At 45.2% G+C, this 18853-nt stretch overlaps 1 protein-coding gene across 5 annotated transcripts in view; it reads right to left on the bottom strand.

Moving 5' to 3' along the window:
* KANSL1 (KAT8 regulatory NSL complex subunit 1) overlaps nt 1-18853 on the bottom strand; it is a 1096983-nt gene that overhangs the window by 283192 nt on the left and 794938 nt on the right. For all 5 annotated transcript variants that reach the window (XM_078645034.1, XM_078645035.1, XM_078645037.1 and 2 more), the window contains 2 exons: nt 12900-13085; nt 6682-6833 (listed from right to left, as the gene is read on the bottom strand). In XM_078645034.1, the coding sequence (XP_078501160.1) occupies nt 6682-6833; nt 12900-13085 (338 nt within the window). The remainder of the gene's footprint in view (nt 1-6681; nt 6834-12899; nt 13086-18853) is intronic.

Raw genomic sequence — 18853 nt, 5'->3', positions numbered from 1 at the left:
AGGTTTTGAGGGATACAATTCAGGGTCGTTGTCATTATCTGACCCTACATTGTACTCCTCCCATGGGTCTGCCTCCTCTGGGATTGTGTCTTCATCATCCCCAGGATGTTCTCCCTCTCCTGTGTCACTATCTACATCTGTTGTAGGTGTGGATGGGCGTGTGAAAGGTTTAGTTGGCCTAGTGTGAGGAAGAGGAGAAGAGGGTGTGTCTCTAGGTTGTGGAGAAGGGGGAGGAGTTGTATTCGTCCCCATTGTTCTCTTCTTCGGAGGAGTTTTGTCGTCCGATTGTTCATTCTTCCTCTTTTTAGGTAGTTCTGTGACTACCTTGCCAGTTTGTGGATCAATAAACAGTCTTTTGTTTAGGATCGGTTTTATATTCCTGTGTCGGTACCGCAGTTTTCGGGTCCGAAAGGTGTTTTTTCTTCTGACTGTCCATTTGTATTTTCGACACCGAGATTTTATTCGGATCCGATGCTTTCGGCATCGAGGAGGTCTTCGGTGTCGAAGGTGTTTTCGACGTCGAAACGTGTTTCGGTGTCGACATGGACTGTCTCGACTTCGAGCTTTCCTTGACATGGAGCTTCGGTGTCGATGTCGTGGTGGGTCGTTTATCGGAACCACCATGATGGGAGACCGAGTGTTTCGGTTTCGTTGCCGGGCCCGAAGGCGGGGCGTCGGAAACTTTTTTCGGTTGTCTGACCGGGCTCGAGGTCGACACCGTGCGGGGTCTGTTCTTGGGCAACGGGACGTCGTCACCCATGGTTTGTTGGACGTCGATTTCCTCGACGTCGGACTCGTCCGCTTCTGACCCCGCCTCGTCGACCTCCTCTTCTAGGTGCTGGTCCTCGAACAGCTCCGGGATTGCTTGTGACTGCATTCTCGATACCTCGTGTCTTCGAGCTCGACGGTTTCTAATCGTCGATTTTGAGGAAAATGCTGCACAGGCGTCACAGTCCCTGGATTCGTGTTCAGGGGACAAGCAGAGGTTGCACACCTCGTGTAGGTCCTTGTGTGGGAACTTAGCACCACACGTTGGACATTTTTTGAATGGAGTCCTTTCCATGGACTCCGGGCTGGACTACGTCGAGCTGGTCTTCTCGTAGTCGTCGTTCTTCGAAACGCGTCGAGATGGAAGTGAAGTCGCGTTCGATAACAATACCGTCGAATTGGAAAGGGTTACGCGCTGAATATAACCTTCTTTATCGAAGTCGGTCCGGAGCGCTTCGATCCTCATCCGAACCCGATGGCGGAAAAAAACAATCTAAGGATGGAGCCGATGCCCACTAACACCTAGAGGAGGAGTCATCGATGACGACAAAGACTTCTCCAGAAGAAAAACAAGTGCAATCATCCGAGCCCAACACCAGATGGCGATCTATTAATAAATGTACCATCTGCAGTCCATATGCCTCGAACATATTTTTACCTTCCTGTATAAGTTCATTGGCCCTATTTTTGTATTTGTCAGGTAGATTCTGCATTATGGACTCTAGTTCATCATAATGAGCTCTGTCATATCTGGCCAGCAACGCTTGGGTGTTGGCGGTGCGCCAGATATTAGCAGCTTGAGAAGCTGTTCTTTTGCCTGAGGCGTCAAGTAGCCTGGATTCCTTGTCTGGTGGTGAAGCCTCACCTGATGTCTGAGAATTAGCACGTTTACGTGCATTAGACACTACTAAAGAGTCTAATGGTGCTGGATCTTTAATATAGACTGGATCTGTAGGGGCAGTTTTATATTTTTTCTCAATTCGAGGATTGAGGACCCTAGCCCTGACGAGGTCTTTAAAAACCTCTTTTGCATGTTTGATTACACCCTTAAGCATTGGTAAAATGGCAGTAGACCGTTGAGTGTTATCTAAAGTGTCTAGTAGGACATCTTCCTCCACCGTATCTGTATGCAAGTCCACCCCATGATATTGGGCAGCTCTTTGGACTAGTAGGTTAAAACCTATAGGGCCAGATGTAGGTGGCCGTTTCAGGCCATTTACCGACCGGTAATGGCCGATTTCGGCCGTTACCGACCGGTAAATGGGTTTTCGGCATGTAGGGTCAATTTTTTACAGATTCGGTAAATTTACCGATTCTGTAAAATACCGAATCGGTATTTTTACCGATTCAGTAAATCTGAGATGTAGGTGGGACTCTTCTGAGTCCCAAAAGCCTTACCGAATCGGTATTTTACCATCAAATCCAATTTGATGGTAAAATACCGATTCCGGTGTGCATGCACATGTGTGCATGCACACCTATGCCATATGACAGGCAGACCTGCCCTTAGGGCATGTATGCCTGCCACATGGCACCCGAGCCTGTTTTGGGGGGGCCAGAGGGTGTCAAAGTGACACCCCCTGCACCCTTGTGAAAATCAAAGCCCATAGGAATGAATGGGCATTACCGATTCGGTATTTACCGAATCGGTAAATACCGAATTGTTCCGATTCGGTATTCCAGCACATCTGGAATACCTACATATCCACCCCTCAGATTTACCGATTCTTAATTACCGAATCGGTAAAATTCGGTAATTAAGAATCGGTAAATCTATTTTACCTACATCTGGCCCATAGTGTCCTCTGGTGGGGATGGTCTAGAATGGTATATGTCGTCTTGTGGGACGTAAGGAGTGTTGTAATCATCCCATGGATTAGGAGACTGAGGGGGACTATTAGTGCACCTCCATCTGCGTCATCAGTCTGTGTCTACATCATCTTGTGGATCAGGGGATGGTGTAGGTGAATGGTGAGGTGGAGTAGGTGCAGGAGAGGGAACAGTATGGGGAGGTGGAGGAGAAGGCACCCTCAATGGAGAGGTTGCAATGTCTCTTTGGAGGAGGAGGAGGAGGTGCTGGCGCATCAAGTGGTCTCTTTTTGGAACAGTCAATTGACCATCCTTAGGATCCTTGACTAGAGTTTTTTTGGTTAGGATCAGGTGTGAAAAACTCCTCAGAACAATGCAGATCCTTCGGTGTTGAGGTTTTCGGCTCCGTAGGTTTTTTCGGCACCGAGTCGGTAGTTAATTTCGGTTTGGAAGTGTGCCCTTTTGAAGTGTCCTTTACCAGAACCTGTCTCTTCAGTTCCGGGTGTTTTTTCGGTTCCGAAGCGTGTGAATAGTGGGCAGGAGGCCTTTGGTTTATGGCTGCTAGCAGGCCACACGGCTGTGGGAGCAGAGCTCCTGGTCACTTACATAGGCCAATTGGGAACATAGGATAGGACAGATGCTGCACTTCCATTGGCACTCGGGCGGCTGGTGCTTTTGGGCCTTCAGGCGCCCAATGTATTTCAATTGGAAAGCAGGATGTTGAACAAAGGCTGGAGACTCTGGGACGGAGTTTCTTTAGGTGCGACCATCACTTCGAAAGGTAAGTTGGGAAGATGTATGGTGTTAGGTAGCCACCCAGGAGTTGGGCACAGGGTGCCGTGGGCCGCTGGGTGCAGGGATGTCAGAAATCTTACCCTCAGCTGGTCACGGTTGGAGGGGTCCCTTGTTGTGAGGCTGCAGGCGTCGTCAGGAGCATCGAGGAGGGTCCGTGGGCATTCGATTCGTGGTCACAATCGCGCGTGGGGGGGGGGGGGGGTCTTGTTCGTGGTTTTTGTTCACTAAGGCTCAGGCCGGGCGGGTGCATTGTGTGCTGGATTCGCGGTTCCAGGCTGGCACCAGGGGTTGTTGCTGTTTGAGCAGAACCACTGCTCGTGGGAGTGCCAATCTTTAGATGAGGAAGGTAGTCAGGTCCTCCAAGGTTTTCAAGGTTGCTGACCACTGGAGACACTGGCATTTAGCAGGAGCAGGTTCAAGGATAAACAGGCCTGTAGGGCTGGGGCCAAGCCAGTTGGTGTCGTCCTCTTGTTAGCAGTTGCGCGGCACGTCTTCTTTCTTCTTGTTCTGGTTTCAAAATCGGGATCTCAGGAAGGAAGGTTCAGGGTGCCCCCAACTACTAAATTTAGGGGTGTTACAGGTAGGGCAAGGGACCAATCGATCCCTGTCCTGGGGTGAGTACACCCCCTATCCTGCCACTCTCCAGTGGGAGGGGGGCAGGATCCTAGCTGATTGGGCAAGGCTCCCATCCTCAGGATGGCGGGAGCCCGGAGTTGTGCTTCACCTGGCCTCTCCCACCTGAGGGGTGGGGTTGCCAGAGGCTGGCACACCCCCTTTCCTCACTTACGGTTTCCCGCCTGTCATCCCGCCAGAGTGGGGGTCAAAAACGGTGGAGGCCAGTTGCAGAGTACAGCAAGTGGCCTGGAGAAGCTCACAAAGGCAGCATGCCTTTGAAGCTTTCCCTGCCCATCCTGGGGCAGGAGGCTTGGCACCTCGTCCCAGGATGTGCACTGTTTCAGGCCCCCGAGAGGAGCAAGCACTCGACCCAGAGGTCCAGAAACAGGTCTGGTGGTGGTAGCCACGCAGTCAGGACACTGGGAGTTGGTTAGGTTTTTTTTTTTTTTTTTGCAGAGTTTTATATAGCGCGAACTAGAACCGAACCGAATCAGTTATCAGAGCGCTTTACATAGCACCAGTTACGTTACATGAGGACACACTTTCATTTTAGGTTTCAGGGGGCATCTCTAAGATGCCCTCGGTCGTGCATTTTCCATTAAATCCCACACTGGCATCAGTGCGGGTTTAATGTGCTGAGAAGTTTGATACCAAACTTCTCAGTCCTCAGTGTAGACATTATGGTGCTGTGGAGTTCATAATGACAACCTCCCAGCACCATATACTCTTAATGGCATCACTGCGATTACAGTACCCAGAAATGGCCCTGGGTACTGTAGGTGCACAGGCCTCATGCACCTGTGCCCACACCACTGGCACAGTGCACCCAGCTAGAGGGGTGACTGAGGTATGGCAGGGAAGTATGTTTGTGGGCATGGCATACAGGGAAGTGTGCCATGTCGACTGTTTAGTTTTGCCCCAAGACACTCAGCCTGCAAAGGCAGTGTGTGTGTGTCAGGGTACAGGGCCTTTAAGGGTGGCACAATAAGTGCTGCAGCATTTAGGGGCCTTCTCTGGTCACAGTGCCCTGGGTACCTAGGGTACCATTTACCAGGGGCTGACCTGTGGCTAGGGATGCCAATTGGGTTTAGGCGGCAATGCAGTTTTAGGTAAGAAACACAGGCCCTGGGTACCGGATTGGCTGGAACCCAGGGCACACTCAGTCAAAGTACATCAGCAATTCAGCAAAAAGTGGGGGGCATACCATGCCAGAAAGATGGCACTTTCTCACACAGCTTTGTCCTGCCTGCTGTTCTCTTAATTTTGTTTAAAGTCTTTATAGCATGGGTTCCAAACGCATTTGCAATGCAATAGGTCTCGCATTTGCGAGAGTTTAAGCTATTGGCATTGTAAATGACTGCCTTTTATTTATCTGTTTTAAAAACAACACATAAATAAAAGGGATTATCATTTACAATGCCAATAACTCAAACTCTCTAAAATACAAGATCTATTGCATTGCAAAGGCTTGTCTTTTCAGGCACCAAGGCCTCTCAAAACCAAGGAGCAGAGAAACTTCTTCAGCATGACTTACAGGCTTCAAGGGGGCTAGTTTATCAATTACAGAAAGAAGACAGTTTTTTTTACGGTATTCACATCTGGACAGACAGCACAGGAGTGGAGGCAGAAATTACATCAGCGAACTCATCATGCTTGATCCTGCTATAGGCCTGATACAAATTCGGGGCTTCCCTGAAATTCACCCTACTGGATTTAGGATATTCTCATTTTTGTACATTCTAAAAATATTCCCATATGTATCCTTCATGAGCTTCCCGTGCTAATCCTTACAGATCACAGGCAACTGTATAAGCTAGGCTTCTCCAACGAGTAGGTTGTGAGCTACTGGTAGCTCTCCAGCTGCCTGCCAGTAGCTCGCCTGAGTACAACCTAGTGCACTAAATTAGCTTGTGCTTCATGAGGTGAACCCATAAGTTGAGCTTCGTGGAAAAATGGTTGCATTTCCATAATATACTTAAAGCTGATACTTGAGAGAAAAAGGAAAAAAGAAAAAAACGAATAAACATACTCGGGTGGCTTTACTTATGTGCTACACACGTAGAGGCATTCCACATTCACAAACATGGTTTACATTACGCTGGCAACCATGTTTGATGCACTGAGGTGGTCCCTCTTGGGAATCTAGCAAGGGAGGAGGAGGGGGGTGGGGGGGCGGGCACTAACGGCAATTTTATTTTACGTGGTTGCTATTACACCGCTAATATTAATGGTGCAGGAGTATTTTCATAGAACACACCAGCTACTCTGCAGATGAGTTGAAGTAGCTGCACAAACATTAGGACAGGTCTGTTTATTACTGCATCTCCTGCAGTGCATATCTGGCATGGTACAAGAGTGGGCGACTAACTACCGACTGGTTCAACTTAATCTGTGAGAAGTTGATTCAATGAATTATTGTCAAGAGAATTCTGCTGTGGCATGTGCTATAAAAACATTTGTAAAAAGGGGTACATTTATTATGCAGATGAACCATGCCGACCATATGCAAATGAATCTTTCGCTTTTCCACAGTTGCCACTTTTGCCTCTATTACCAGTGTTCCTTTAAGCTCAAGCTTTTGGCAAGCAGTTTGAAAGCATATTCTACTTCATATTATTTCCTGTATTAAGACAACAGGTTGCAAACGGTTTCAAACTTACAAAAGTGAGAACATGCAGAGTTTAAACAACTTACCAAAATACTGTATGCACTCTGCACACTAGTGTTAGCCTGAAAGGAATTTTCGGAAGCTGTTGAGTGCTGTCGAACAAGAGGACTGTGGGAGATGGGGTGTGAGCTGACTGACAGGAAGCACTGAGTCCCAACATCGCTGTGATGCTTTGACACTGCAAACCACCAAAAGATAAGATACTTAGATTTAGAAATCAATCAAAAACCTATAGCTGGGCTACAGTGGCTTCAGTAATGTTGCCAGACTAATCTAGACGTTTACAGTCAGTGATCCATTGAAATTCACTGCCATACAGTAAAATGCATTTTGTAATCAACTGCTAAAATTACTTTTACTGTTCAGTACCTTAACAGGTTTACTCTCACCAAAATCAATTCTTATACAAATGTAAATCGGCAGCCCTTGCTTATTAAGTGATCATTAACTACCAGGATATATCTGACCCTGGAATTCGTACATATCAGATTACACTAAGAGGACACTTGCAATAGATTTTGAACATTAACTCCTGTTGCACTAAGTTTTCTGATTAATTACATTATTAAGATTTCATAGGTCATAATTCCTTCAGTAAGTGAGAATTGTCCTACTCCATGTGGTCAAGGAATTTTGAGTTCATCCTATGGCCACAAGAGGTTGCTAAAATAATACTTAATGCATGGCTTCCACTCTAAACTAACTCATCCATATATCCAACTATGGATAATGTTACTTACCCAGTACCCATCTTATTTGCATGTAGAGCTGTAGATTCACATGCTTTTCATTCGCTCGCCGTCTAGTGCTGGGTCTGGATGTTTGCAAGTTGTTTTTGTTCGAAAAAGTCTTTCCAGTCACGAGGTAGGTGACTCCTTTTGGTGATAGTGCGCATGGGCATCGATTCCATTGTCAGATTGGTTTCCCACAGAGGGTGAGAATGGAGTTAATATGTGTAGAATAGAAATATCCATGCGTATGAATGTGAATTGAGAACTACGACTACAGGAGATCACGGAGGTGGGTGGGTGCATGTGAATCTACAGCTGTACATGCCAACAGATGCTTACTGGGTAAGTAACATTAGCCGATCGAGGCATGTGAGCTGTAGATCACATCCTTTGCATAGACTATATAGCAGAAAACTGTCAAAGAGGTGGCAAATTGTAACCGTTGTAGTTGTTTGAAATAGAGTTTTAAGTACTGCTTGGCCTACATTTGCCAGTTGGCTTGCTAACGCATCTACACAATAGTGTTTGGTGAATGTGTGCGGTGTAGACCATGTTGCAGCCGTACAAATATCAGCTAAAGGAATATTTCCCAAGAAGGCCATAATAGCCCCTATTTTATGAGTTGAGTGAGCTCTAGGGGGTAATAACAAAGCTCTTTGCTTGAACATAAAATGTTTGGATACATTTTACAGTCCATCTTGCAAACCCGAATTAGAAATAGGATTACCCTTGAGGGGGAGAAAAAGCAACAAATAGTTGCTTTGTTTTCCTAAAATCTGTGGTTCTTTTTATGTAGTAAAGTATAGCACGCCTAACATCAAGAGTACTTAGGGCACGTTCTGCTACAGAATCAGGTTGAGGAAAGAACACAGTTAACTCAACCGATTGATTGATATGAAATGCATAAACTACTTTAGGGAGAAATGTAGGATTGGTGCGAAGAACCACCCTATCTTTGTGAAGTTGAAAGAAAGGCTCTTGTATAGATAATGCCTGAAGTTCACCAACTCTACTTAGTGAGGTTATCGCTATGAGGAAAGCAGTCTTCCATGATAGGATTTGTAACTGACATTTGTGCATTGGTTCAAAAGGTGGACCCATTAGCCTTGTAAGGACTATGTTTAAGTTCCACTCTGGAGCAGGGGGAATTCTTGTTGTGATCACCCTTTTTAATCCTTCCATGAAGGCTTTAATCACTGGTACTTTGAATAGAGAGAAGTGTTGTCTGTTTTGCAAGTATGCAGCTACGGCTGCTAGATGTAAACAAATGGATGTGTAAGCTAGTCCACATTGCTGTAAATGCAGCAGATAAATGATTTTCTGTACAGAAGCATCAAGTGGATTGATGTTACAACAGAAAACAAACAGTTTCCATTTTGCAGCATAACGTGCTCTAGTAGTAGGCTTTCTAGCCTCTACGAATATTCATACAGTCTGGTGGCAGTTGTAAATAACCAAACTCTGACTTCAAGAGCCACATCGCTAAGTTGAGTTCGCTGGGATTTGGATGTTTTATTTTTCCATGGCTCTGAGTGAGGAGACGGTGTGAGATGTAGCTTTTTATGTGTAACCACTGAGAGGTCTAACAGGGTGGTGTACCAAGGTTGACGAGTCCATGTGGGGATTACTAAGATCAGTGTGAGGGACGCTTGTCTGAGCTTCCGAACCAGTAATGGAATTAGTGGGAGAGGCGGAAAAGCATATGAAAATATTCCTGAGCAAGGGCAATAGAGGATTGCCCTTGGATGTTGGGTGTGGGAACCTGGATGCGAAGTTTGGGCATTTTGCACTGTGTACTGTGGCAAACAGATCTGTGGAAAACCCCATTTTTGAAGGTAGGGAAGAAAAACTTGGGGGTGAAGTTCCCACTCTGGTACATGCTGCCTGTGTCTGCTGAGCAGGTCTGCAATCTAATTGTCTACTCCTGGAAGGTGTTCTGCTAGGAGATAGATTTTGCGGTGAATCGCCCAATTCCAAATGCTTTGTGCAAGGCGTGGCCGTTCGAGAGAGTGAGTCCCTTCCTGTTTCTGTAGGTAGTATATTGCTGTCATGGTGTCTGTGCGAACTAAGACAGTCTTGCCTACAAGTTGGGTGAGAAAACCTTTGAGTGCTAGGAACACTGCTAGAAGTTCTATGTAGCTGATGTGGAGACGTTTGTGATTGTCCGACCAGTCCCTGTACTGTGTAATGTTGAAGATGGGCACCCCAACCCATTAACGATGCATCTGTTGTCAGAATACTCCGTGGAATTGGCTCTATGAAAGGCCACCCTTTTGCTAAGTTTTGAGGGTTTCACCACTGCAGAGAGCGATGAGTGAGGCAGTCTACAAACACAAGATCGGTTAATAGACCCTGTGACTGATTCCACTGATGCGCTAGACATTCTTGCAGAGGGCGCATGTGGAACTTTGCATGAAGTACGACTGCAATGCAGGATGCCTTCATTCCCAGCAGTTGCATGAAGACTCTGGCTGGTAATGATTGGTTGGGTTGGATTTGTAATAGTGTGGCCTGAATACTGTAAAGTATGGCCACACTAGGAGTGGCTAGAGCTTTCAGAGTGTTGAGGGAAGCTCCCAGATAAGATTGCACTTATGCCGGACACATGTGAGACTTTTGTGCATTTATTGTCAAACTTAACTGGTGAATTAGGTACACTGTTGTCTGAGTGTGTAGTATACAGTTCTGTAAGTGCCTGCTTTGACAAGCCAGTCATCCAGGTAAGGGAAGACATTGTTTTCTGAGATGAGCAGCTACTACTGCAAGACATTTGGTGAACACGCAAGGGGCTGTGGTGACGCCAAATGGAATTACCTTGAACCTCTATTCGAGTTATATTGAAGCGCTACCATAGATTTTGCTTCATCAGTGTCCCTTTTCATTTTTTCAAGCGCTACATCGACTTCAGGGCCGAAAATAGGTTTTTTTATCAAAGGGTATAGCCAGGATGGAATGTTGGACTTCAGGTTTGAACCCTGAAATCCGCAACTATGCATGTTGTCTTAGAAAGATGCTAGTTTTTACTTATCTAGCTGCGGTGTCAGCTGCATCTAGAGCGCATCGATAGAGGCATTAGAAATTAATTTGCCTTCCTGGACTAAATCCTGAGCCTTTGCCTTATGTTTCTCTGGGAGAAACTTAAGTAATTGTTCCATTTCGTCCCAGTGTGCTCTATCATATCTTGCTAGTAACCCCTGCGTGTTAGTGATACCCCATTGGTTAGCTGCTTGCGCAGCCACCCGTTTACCTTTAGCTTTGATTCTTTATCTTGGGGTGGGGCATCCACAGATGCTTGAGAGTTAGCCCTCTTTCTAGCATTTTATACCACTAGAGTCAAGCGGTAACTGAACCTTAATAAATATAGGATCTGTGGGGGAACATTTAGATTTTGTATCTACTCTAGGAGTAAGGATTCTGGCAAGGACAGGATCTTTGAAATATCGTCTCTGTGCCTTAACATACCCTTGAGCATAGGTAGTGTCTGACTGGACTTATGGGATCCTAGAGTGTCAAAGAGAAAATCTTCCTCTAAAGACTCTTTATGAAGCTCCACCCCCTGGTATTCTGCTGCTCTAGCAATAAGCTGTTGGTAAGACTGATTGTCCTCAGGTGGCGATGGCCTGGCAGGATAAAGATCTGGGTCTGTGTCCTGTGGAGAATCAATTATGTAATCCGTCCAAGGATCTGGTAATTGTACATAGTCATCATCAGTGTCACCTGTGTGAAAATGAGGTAGAGGAGAGACGACTCGGTGTAGTTTGTAATGGATCAAGCTGTGGTGGAGAGGGAGGAGATGGAAGCGTATGGAAAGGACTAGTGCCTACATTGTTTTCTTGAGGAATTTTGCATGGGCTATCATCTTCAGAAAGCTTGTGCTTGGATGGTGTTTTAGCATGGATATGCCCCTGTGTCGGGGTGAATATAGAGCTTTTTCTGTTTTGGATCCAGTTTAGGAGGTATGTTTGGATCCAGTTGTGTTGTAGGCATGTCTTTGGTTTTCGGCACCAAAGCTTTGGAGTCCAGCCAGACTGTCCATTTGGTGCCGAGGGGTGTTTCTTGGTTTTTGGTGTTGAAGGCTTCGGTTCCGAACCAATCTTGGACTTCGAGCTGGAAGATTTTGGCTCGGAAGTGGGCTTTGGACGACTCGGTCCCGAGCCGGAAGGCTTTTCTGATACCTCTTGTTCAGAGTCTTCGCCGAAGAGGTCCAGTGTGACATCCAACCGCTGCCTCTCGACATAGAGCCTGACTTTGACCTGAAGGATCAGCATGTGTCACAGTCTTGCTCTTTGTTTGTGCTCAGGGGACAAGCACAAATTAAACATTGTATGAGAGTTTGTACATGGATATTTCGCATGGCAAAGGGAACAGAATTTTAATGGAGTCCTTTCCATCGATGTGGAGCCGAATAGACGCAGTCGGGTTGGAAGGCCGCTCGCAGATGTTCCAGTCGAAATTTCTTGAAATTCAAATCGAACCACGAAAACGCGTTCTAAAACAAAACAGTAGAGGTAGAGAGAGTACCCACCGAGGGGTAACCAGAGGATAGATTCCGAAGCGGAGCACAACAATACCCGTCCAAATCGGATGGCAGAAAAAAAAAAAAAAATTAACAATTGAGGCGATGCCCATGCTCACTATCACCGAAAGGAGGAGTCGCATTACCTTGTGACTGGAAAGACTTCTTAGAAGAAAAACAACTTGCAAAAATCCAGACCCAACACTAGATGGCAGGAGTATGTAAAGCATGTGTATCTACAGCACACATGCCTTGAACAACTTAGTTCCATCTGTCACTGCAGTTAATTCTAGGCTATCCGGGTTCTAGGTTTTTCTCAGTTAGGCAGAATTGTCTACCTGTTCAGTTTTTTCTTTTCAGGAACGGGGATAAAAACAGGTCTTCAAAGAGTTTAGCTTTTCAAAATCTTTTATATCAATGCTTTTCAAGAAATATTTTTTTTACAAATGCATATATATATTTAGTGTTTATGAATATCAATGAAGATGTGGCAACAAGTCAGGTTTTAAAACACTGTTGTAATGTTTTGGGTGTCCGCATGAAAAGAAGAGGATCGAGGAGGTAACCCACAAACGGTGGTTCCCCAAAACTATTCCAATAGTTATGTCCTTCTTCGGGTATCACTTAAAACAAAAACTGTGAATTATTAGGATTAAAGACCCCCTTCCAAAATTCCCCTATTTCCACGTCACTTCTATATAAGGGGGAGGAGGGGTTATAACTTGGACAAACTGTAAAATTTACCATCTGCACCTATTATTCAGAGAATTAAAGCAACTTTAAAAGCAGAAGGCAGTATATTCTAGTTAAGCATTCTTGAGTAGGCAAGTCTTTCAAACAATGTTTTACTGCAGTTTGGAGGAGAGGGCTCGCCCTGTAGATAACGTTTCTCATTGAGTTACATGAGAAGAATGGCTATTGAGACTATTGTTTAAAAGTGTTTCAATGATGGTATAGCAGATCTAGAACAGGAAGCTGGGATTTCACTGTTTCCTACCTTCACTTCTCTCCACTGAGTGCTCTCGCTGTCGCTTTTTGCTGAAGTTCCGGTCGTGAGCTGAAGAAGGGATGACTGACCGCTCCGGCCTTAGTGCTGGTGTTCGCTCAACTTTGGACACAGTCACTAAATCGTCTAAGTGCTGTCTTGGTGACTTGTCTGGTCGAATCTTGTGATGAGACAGTTCTGAAAATGGATAAGCCGGTGGAGGAGGGATATGAAATAGGGTGTAGCAGAAGGCAAGAGAAGTCAAACAGATAAAGTTTGGAAAATATTACATCTTAACATGCTGAACGAATGTCTTAGGAATAAGAAAATATGATCTGGGGTTCAACATGTTACAAGGAAACAAACTTTTACAATTTGCTGATGCACAATGCCCTGTATGATATGCCATCCAATAGAGTTCTGCCTTCATTTTATTTATTATGTTATAAAAATGTAATGGCCGCACGTATACCAAATGTTTTCTTGCCACAGACTTCTCCTGAGCAAGAATGGGAACCCTAGTTAATAAACGTCCAAGTTTTGAGCTACTTCCTGAAGTAGATAAAAATGGGCAGGACTGAGATACATCAGGGTAGACTATTCCAGAGCTTAGTGGTTCCAGTTGTAAAGCTTCTGCCACCCTAGTTTGCCTTTCGGGTTCTGGGTAGCAACATTTCGTTTGGCCCTTCAGAACGCAGCGGTCTACTTGGGGTTTGTCATTTGAAGGACTGGAAGGAACAGAGGCTGGTGTCATGAAGAGCCTTAAAGGCTGCACAGAGGGCTTTTAATTTGATGCGGCTTCTTACAGGAAGCCAATGTAGTTTCACAATTTCCTGAGAGACAGGTTGGAATTTAGGAATGCCTAGGAGGGGCCTTGCTGCCGCATTCTGTACGGTCTGATGCTTGAGATATTTTTCCTGTATGTTAACACATAGGCCAATGCAATAGTCTATTTCAAAAAGAACGAAGGTGGTAATCAGTCTTTTTGGTGGCGCAGGAGTAAAGGACAAGATTTTTTTTTATTGTCATAAGTAACTAAAAGCTAGACCCAACATCTATTGCATAGATCTGCTGCTTTGAGCATTCCATTGATTACCAATCTTAATTTTTAGCCTTGGTCACCGGAATGGTGGGAGGAGCAGCAATTCATCAAGCCACCAAGATGTAGACCAGGGTGGAGAGAGGTTTTCAAACAGTACTACCTCAGTATTATCTGAATTGATGTCTACTCATCCATAGACTGACAGCCCGCATAAGTCATGGAAATGAGCAGAGACTTTGGTGCCATTTTTGGAGGCTGACAAGACAATTTGAGTGTTGTAAGCATAGGAAGTCAGAGACAAGTCAAAAGGTCTAACCAAGGGCGCCCATTCTGTGAGCTAAATATTTAATAATGTAGGGCTGATGGATGGTCCCCGAGAGACCCCTACCTCATGGCAGTTGAACGCTTGATGCTGCAACTGCATCGCCCAGTTCAAATTTGTAAAGTCTTCCCACTTAGTTCTTATTTTTAGCCCTTGCACAGTGAAGTAAAATCAACATAGTACTCATAGTGCAAAATATGTAATTGTAGGGTTTCCCTGAATGAAGCATGGTTAAAGTTCTGAAGCAAACATACCTTTCTAGCAGGGAACGGACTGTGACAGAGAACACTGAATTGACAATCTATGTTGCAAAGAAGTCGAAGTAATTTCCTTTTCCTTATATATAGAACTATAAAACTCTTGCAAAAAAAGCCCCAATTAGTTTTTGAATAGCTGCACAAAATGATATACCTAGATAAGCAAGGAAAGGAGTGGCCTTGATATACTGAGTCATCTACCAGAGGGCATTTTCCTATTTAAACATTGAACTGATGGTAGCACTTAATTGAACGTAACAGTTGTCTACAGCCTCCTAATCCAGTTCCCTCTCATTAAGCTTTGCTTGAGGACGTTGCTATATGGACTGAAGCACTTGTGACGGTATGGGTTTCAATAAAAGGTTACTTCAATCTAGGTCTAGAGGTATAATCAGGTAACAGTTCAGGACTTAGTTGCCCAATTAGATAACCTAGGACTGTCTGGCCCATGTGAGCGGTACATGGACAAGTGCCTGATGTTGACTGCATAGTCCGCATCACCAGGGGGAGAAGCAGAAAAGTATAAGTAAATATCCCTGACCAGTTCATCTATATGGCATTGCCCATGGACTGTGGATGTGGGAACCTAGAGGCGAACATTGGGCATTTTGCATTCCATGGGGTGGCAAAAACAGACATCTATCTGTTGAGCTCCCCAGTGTTTGAAGTAGCTGTTTAGTACTTAGGACTGCGCTCCCATTTGTGGACCTCTTGGTGTGACCTGCTGAGTAGGTCACTGTCTTCACCCGCTATGAAGTGGGTGCGGTGACAAAGGGCCCAACTACGGATTGTTTGAGTTTGAAGAGAAAGGCAGAGAGTGGGTGCCACCTTTCTTCTGCAGGTAGTACATCGCTGTCATGTGGTTAGTTCGGACTAGCACTTCCTTGCCTTATATCCAAGTGAGGAAGGATTTGAGGGCTAGTTGGATTGCTAGGAGTTTTTGATAGTTGATTTAGCAGATCTGCTGCTGTGGTGTCCAAAGCACTTGTACTGCTGTGAGATTGAGATGTGACCTCCATCCTGCTTGTGATGCCTTCATGGTGATGGTGACATGTGATAAAGGGCTTTCAAAACCCAGTCCTACACCTGGCTGTTGCATTTCCACCACTGCAAAGAGTGATGAACACTGGCCTTTGAAAGCACTGGATCCTCCATTGGATACTCCGGTTGGGACCAGTGGTATTGCAGTCTGGCATTTGGAACTATGACGATGCATGAGCTCATTACGCAGATTAGTCAGATAACTGATCTGACTGGTAAATGACGATTTGGTTGCAAAAGAGGGACAAGCTTGTTGGAAAGCCATGACTCTTTGCTGGCTGGGGTAGGCTTTGCCGGTTATCGAATTGAGCGCTGACCCTAAAAAGTATTGAATCTGCAGAGCGAAAAGATGTGACTTGGCGATTTTTATGGTAAAGCCTAAATAAAGAGTGTAATTGAGAAATATCTGTTTGCGAATGAGTAAGGCATTGTTTCCTTGAGCTCTTCATTAGCCAATCATCCTTGCAGGTGGAAACGTGAATGCCACACATTCTTAAATGTGGTATCACAACCACTAAGCATTTGGTCGTTATGCCGAATGTTTAGACTCGACTTGGCTGGCGCTGTTACCATAAAGTGAAGGTTGCGTCAGTGGGCTGGACATGTGGAAATCTGCGTCCTTCAGGTCTAATGCTGTTATGAAGTCTCTTGCTGTAGCAGAGGTATGATGCCCTGAAGGGACACCATGTGGAAGTCTGCCAACACTATATATAAGTTTAGCAGTTGGAGATTGACATCTGGTTGAGGGGCCATCCTTTTTCGGGATAAGAAAATGCAAGCAATAACCCCCCTTTCCTTGGTGTTGAGGAGACAGGTTCAATAGCGTTCTTTTATAGGAGGGTGTGTACTTCTTTCTCTAGAAGGTTAACGTAGTGGTATGTTGGGGGTATGATTGAAACTCTAGCGGATAACTGTTAAACTATGGCTAAAACCCATTTGTCTTTATTGATCTCTAGTCAATTTGGCAGGAAATATTGGACTCTCACCCCAACAGATATTAAGTGGTTGGGTGGGAGTTGTAGGGAGTTGATGTTTTGTAGTGGTGAAGGCTCCCTTACTGGAACCTCCTTTGGCTTTTCCTTTGTTGTTAACCCATAGCCACCCCCTCCCTCATGTGTAATCTCTAGAGCAGACTGAGGGTTGCTATTGTTGCTGTTGCCATTAGTAAGAGCTCACATCTGGGTAGGTGCTATTAGAACCTGCACAGTAATACTGCCTGTAGGAAGCTGGCTCTGTATATACTATACCAATGTAAGGTATAGTGTTGCACAGCGTCCAGTGGAACCCCAAAGGTAGGCAGAGAAAAAAGTAGAGAATACCTTACTGTAGGGAAGCTGGCTCTGTATGAATAATGTTACTTACCCAGTAAGCATCTGTTCTGGCATGTAGAGCTGTAGCTCCACATGCTTTGCATACTCCTGCCATCTAGTGTTGGGTCTGAATGTTTGCAAGTTGTTTTTCTTCGAAGAACTCTTTCCAGTCACAAGGTAAGGAGACTCCTCCTTTCGGTGATAGTGCGCGTGAGCTTTGACTCCATTGTTAGATTGTTTTCCCGCAGAGGGTGAGAATAGAGATGTCCATGCGCATGTATGTAAAGTGAGAACTACAGGTTGGGTGGGCGCATGTGAATATAAAGCTCTACAGATGCTTATTGGGTAACATTATCCGCTCGAGGCATGTGAGCTGTAGATCACATGCTTTGCATAGACTATACAGCAGTACACTCCCAAAGTGGTGGCTACCTGTAGCTGTTGTAGTTTGAAATAATGTTTTAAGTACTGATTGGCCTACATTAGCTTGTTGCCTTGCTAACAAATCTACACAATAGTGCTTGGTGAATGTGTGCGGTGTAGACCATGTTGCTGCTTTACAGACATCAGCTAGGGGAATATTCCCTAAGAAAGCCATTGCAGCCCATATCTTCAGTATAATGCGCTCTAAGGGGTATTAGCAAAGTTCTTTTCGCTTTCACATAACATGTGTGGATACATTTTATGATCCATCTTGCAATGCCTGATGTAGATATGGGACTGCCTTTGTGTGGTGGCGAAAAAGTAATAAAAAGCTGCTTTGTTTTGCTGACTTTTTTTGTACTTTCTACATAATGTAGTAGAGTTCTTCTAACATCAAGTTTATGTAGAGCTCGTTCTGCTACAGAATCAGATTGAGAAAGGAACACAGGTAACAACTGATTTATATGAAAAGCAGAAACTACTTTAGGAAGAAATCTAGGATTGGTTCGAAGAACCACTATCTTTGTGCAGCTGAAATAAGTATAGTTGTATAGTTAATGCCTGGAGTTCACCAACTCTCCTTCGTGAAGTGATTGCGATGAGGAATGCAACCTTATATGAGGGGAATTGTAATTGACACCTGTGCATTGGTTCAAAACATTAGCCTTGTAAGGACTATGTTTAAGTTCCATACTGGTGCAGGTGGGACTCTTGGTGGTATCACCCTTTCTAATCGTTCCATAAAGGCTTTAATCAAATCAAACTTCTCAGCACATTAAACCCACACAGGGGTCGAAAAATGTACTCACCCGCTCGCAAATGCGAGTGAATTTCCTGAAGGGCGAGTCAGTTTCAAGGCCTACTTGACCGGCCTGGCGAGTGCTTATCTGGCACTGCAGTAGCAGGTGAAGGCTCTAGGGGGCAGCTTTACAATGGCGGCAACAACGGCATTCAAGTATCAAGAGCACGCGGTGAAGGCTCTAGGTGGCAGCATGCACGCATCACCTAACCTAGTGGTGGTGGTGATGTGGTTCGCTGCCTATTGTTTCGTGGGTACCAGGACCGTCAATCTTGTAGCGCGCGAAATCGCTACCAATGACTGCCCTGGCCTTCCCCCACGTGCTGTGCTGCTTAAAGTACAGCAGTGACGCAGTGACGCAGCACGCCACCACGCGCGCTCTCTTCGGTGGAGTCGGGACGGAGTGCAGGGCGATTTGAAGGTGTTGGTTTTTATATATTGTTTTGTTGCAGGCCTTGTGTGCAGAAACCTCTTGTGGGCCGTTTAATTTGAATATCCAATTGCACATTTTCCAGGTCAGATCAAGAGAAGGGAGTCTCCTAGCCTTCTATGAAACGTGCCAATTTTTCAACTTCAGGTGTATCAAAATGCAGTAGTCACTGACGAGTTTTAGGACCTCGACCCGAATTGAGAATGCCCTAGTGCATCTATCACTTCGGGTGCCCAATGATACTATCCAGAAGCAGAGGTCTGTAATTGCTCTATCAGGTCTCTGACTGATAGCAGTCAGACTCCCGAGGATGGGGCTGGAGCAAGTGTGGGTAGAAAGGAG

Source organism: Lissotriton helveticus, chromosome 5_1, assembly GCF_964261635.1.
Source record: "Lissotriton helveticus chromosome 5_1, aLisHel1.1, whole genome shotgun sequence".
Lineage (NCBI taxonomy): Eukaryota > Metazoa > Chordata > Amphibia > Caudata > Salamandridae > Lissotriton > Lissotriton helveticus.
This window is presented reverse-complemented; position numbering and strand designations above follow the sequence as displayed.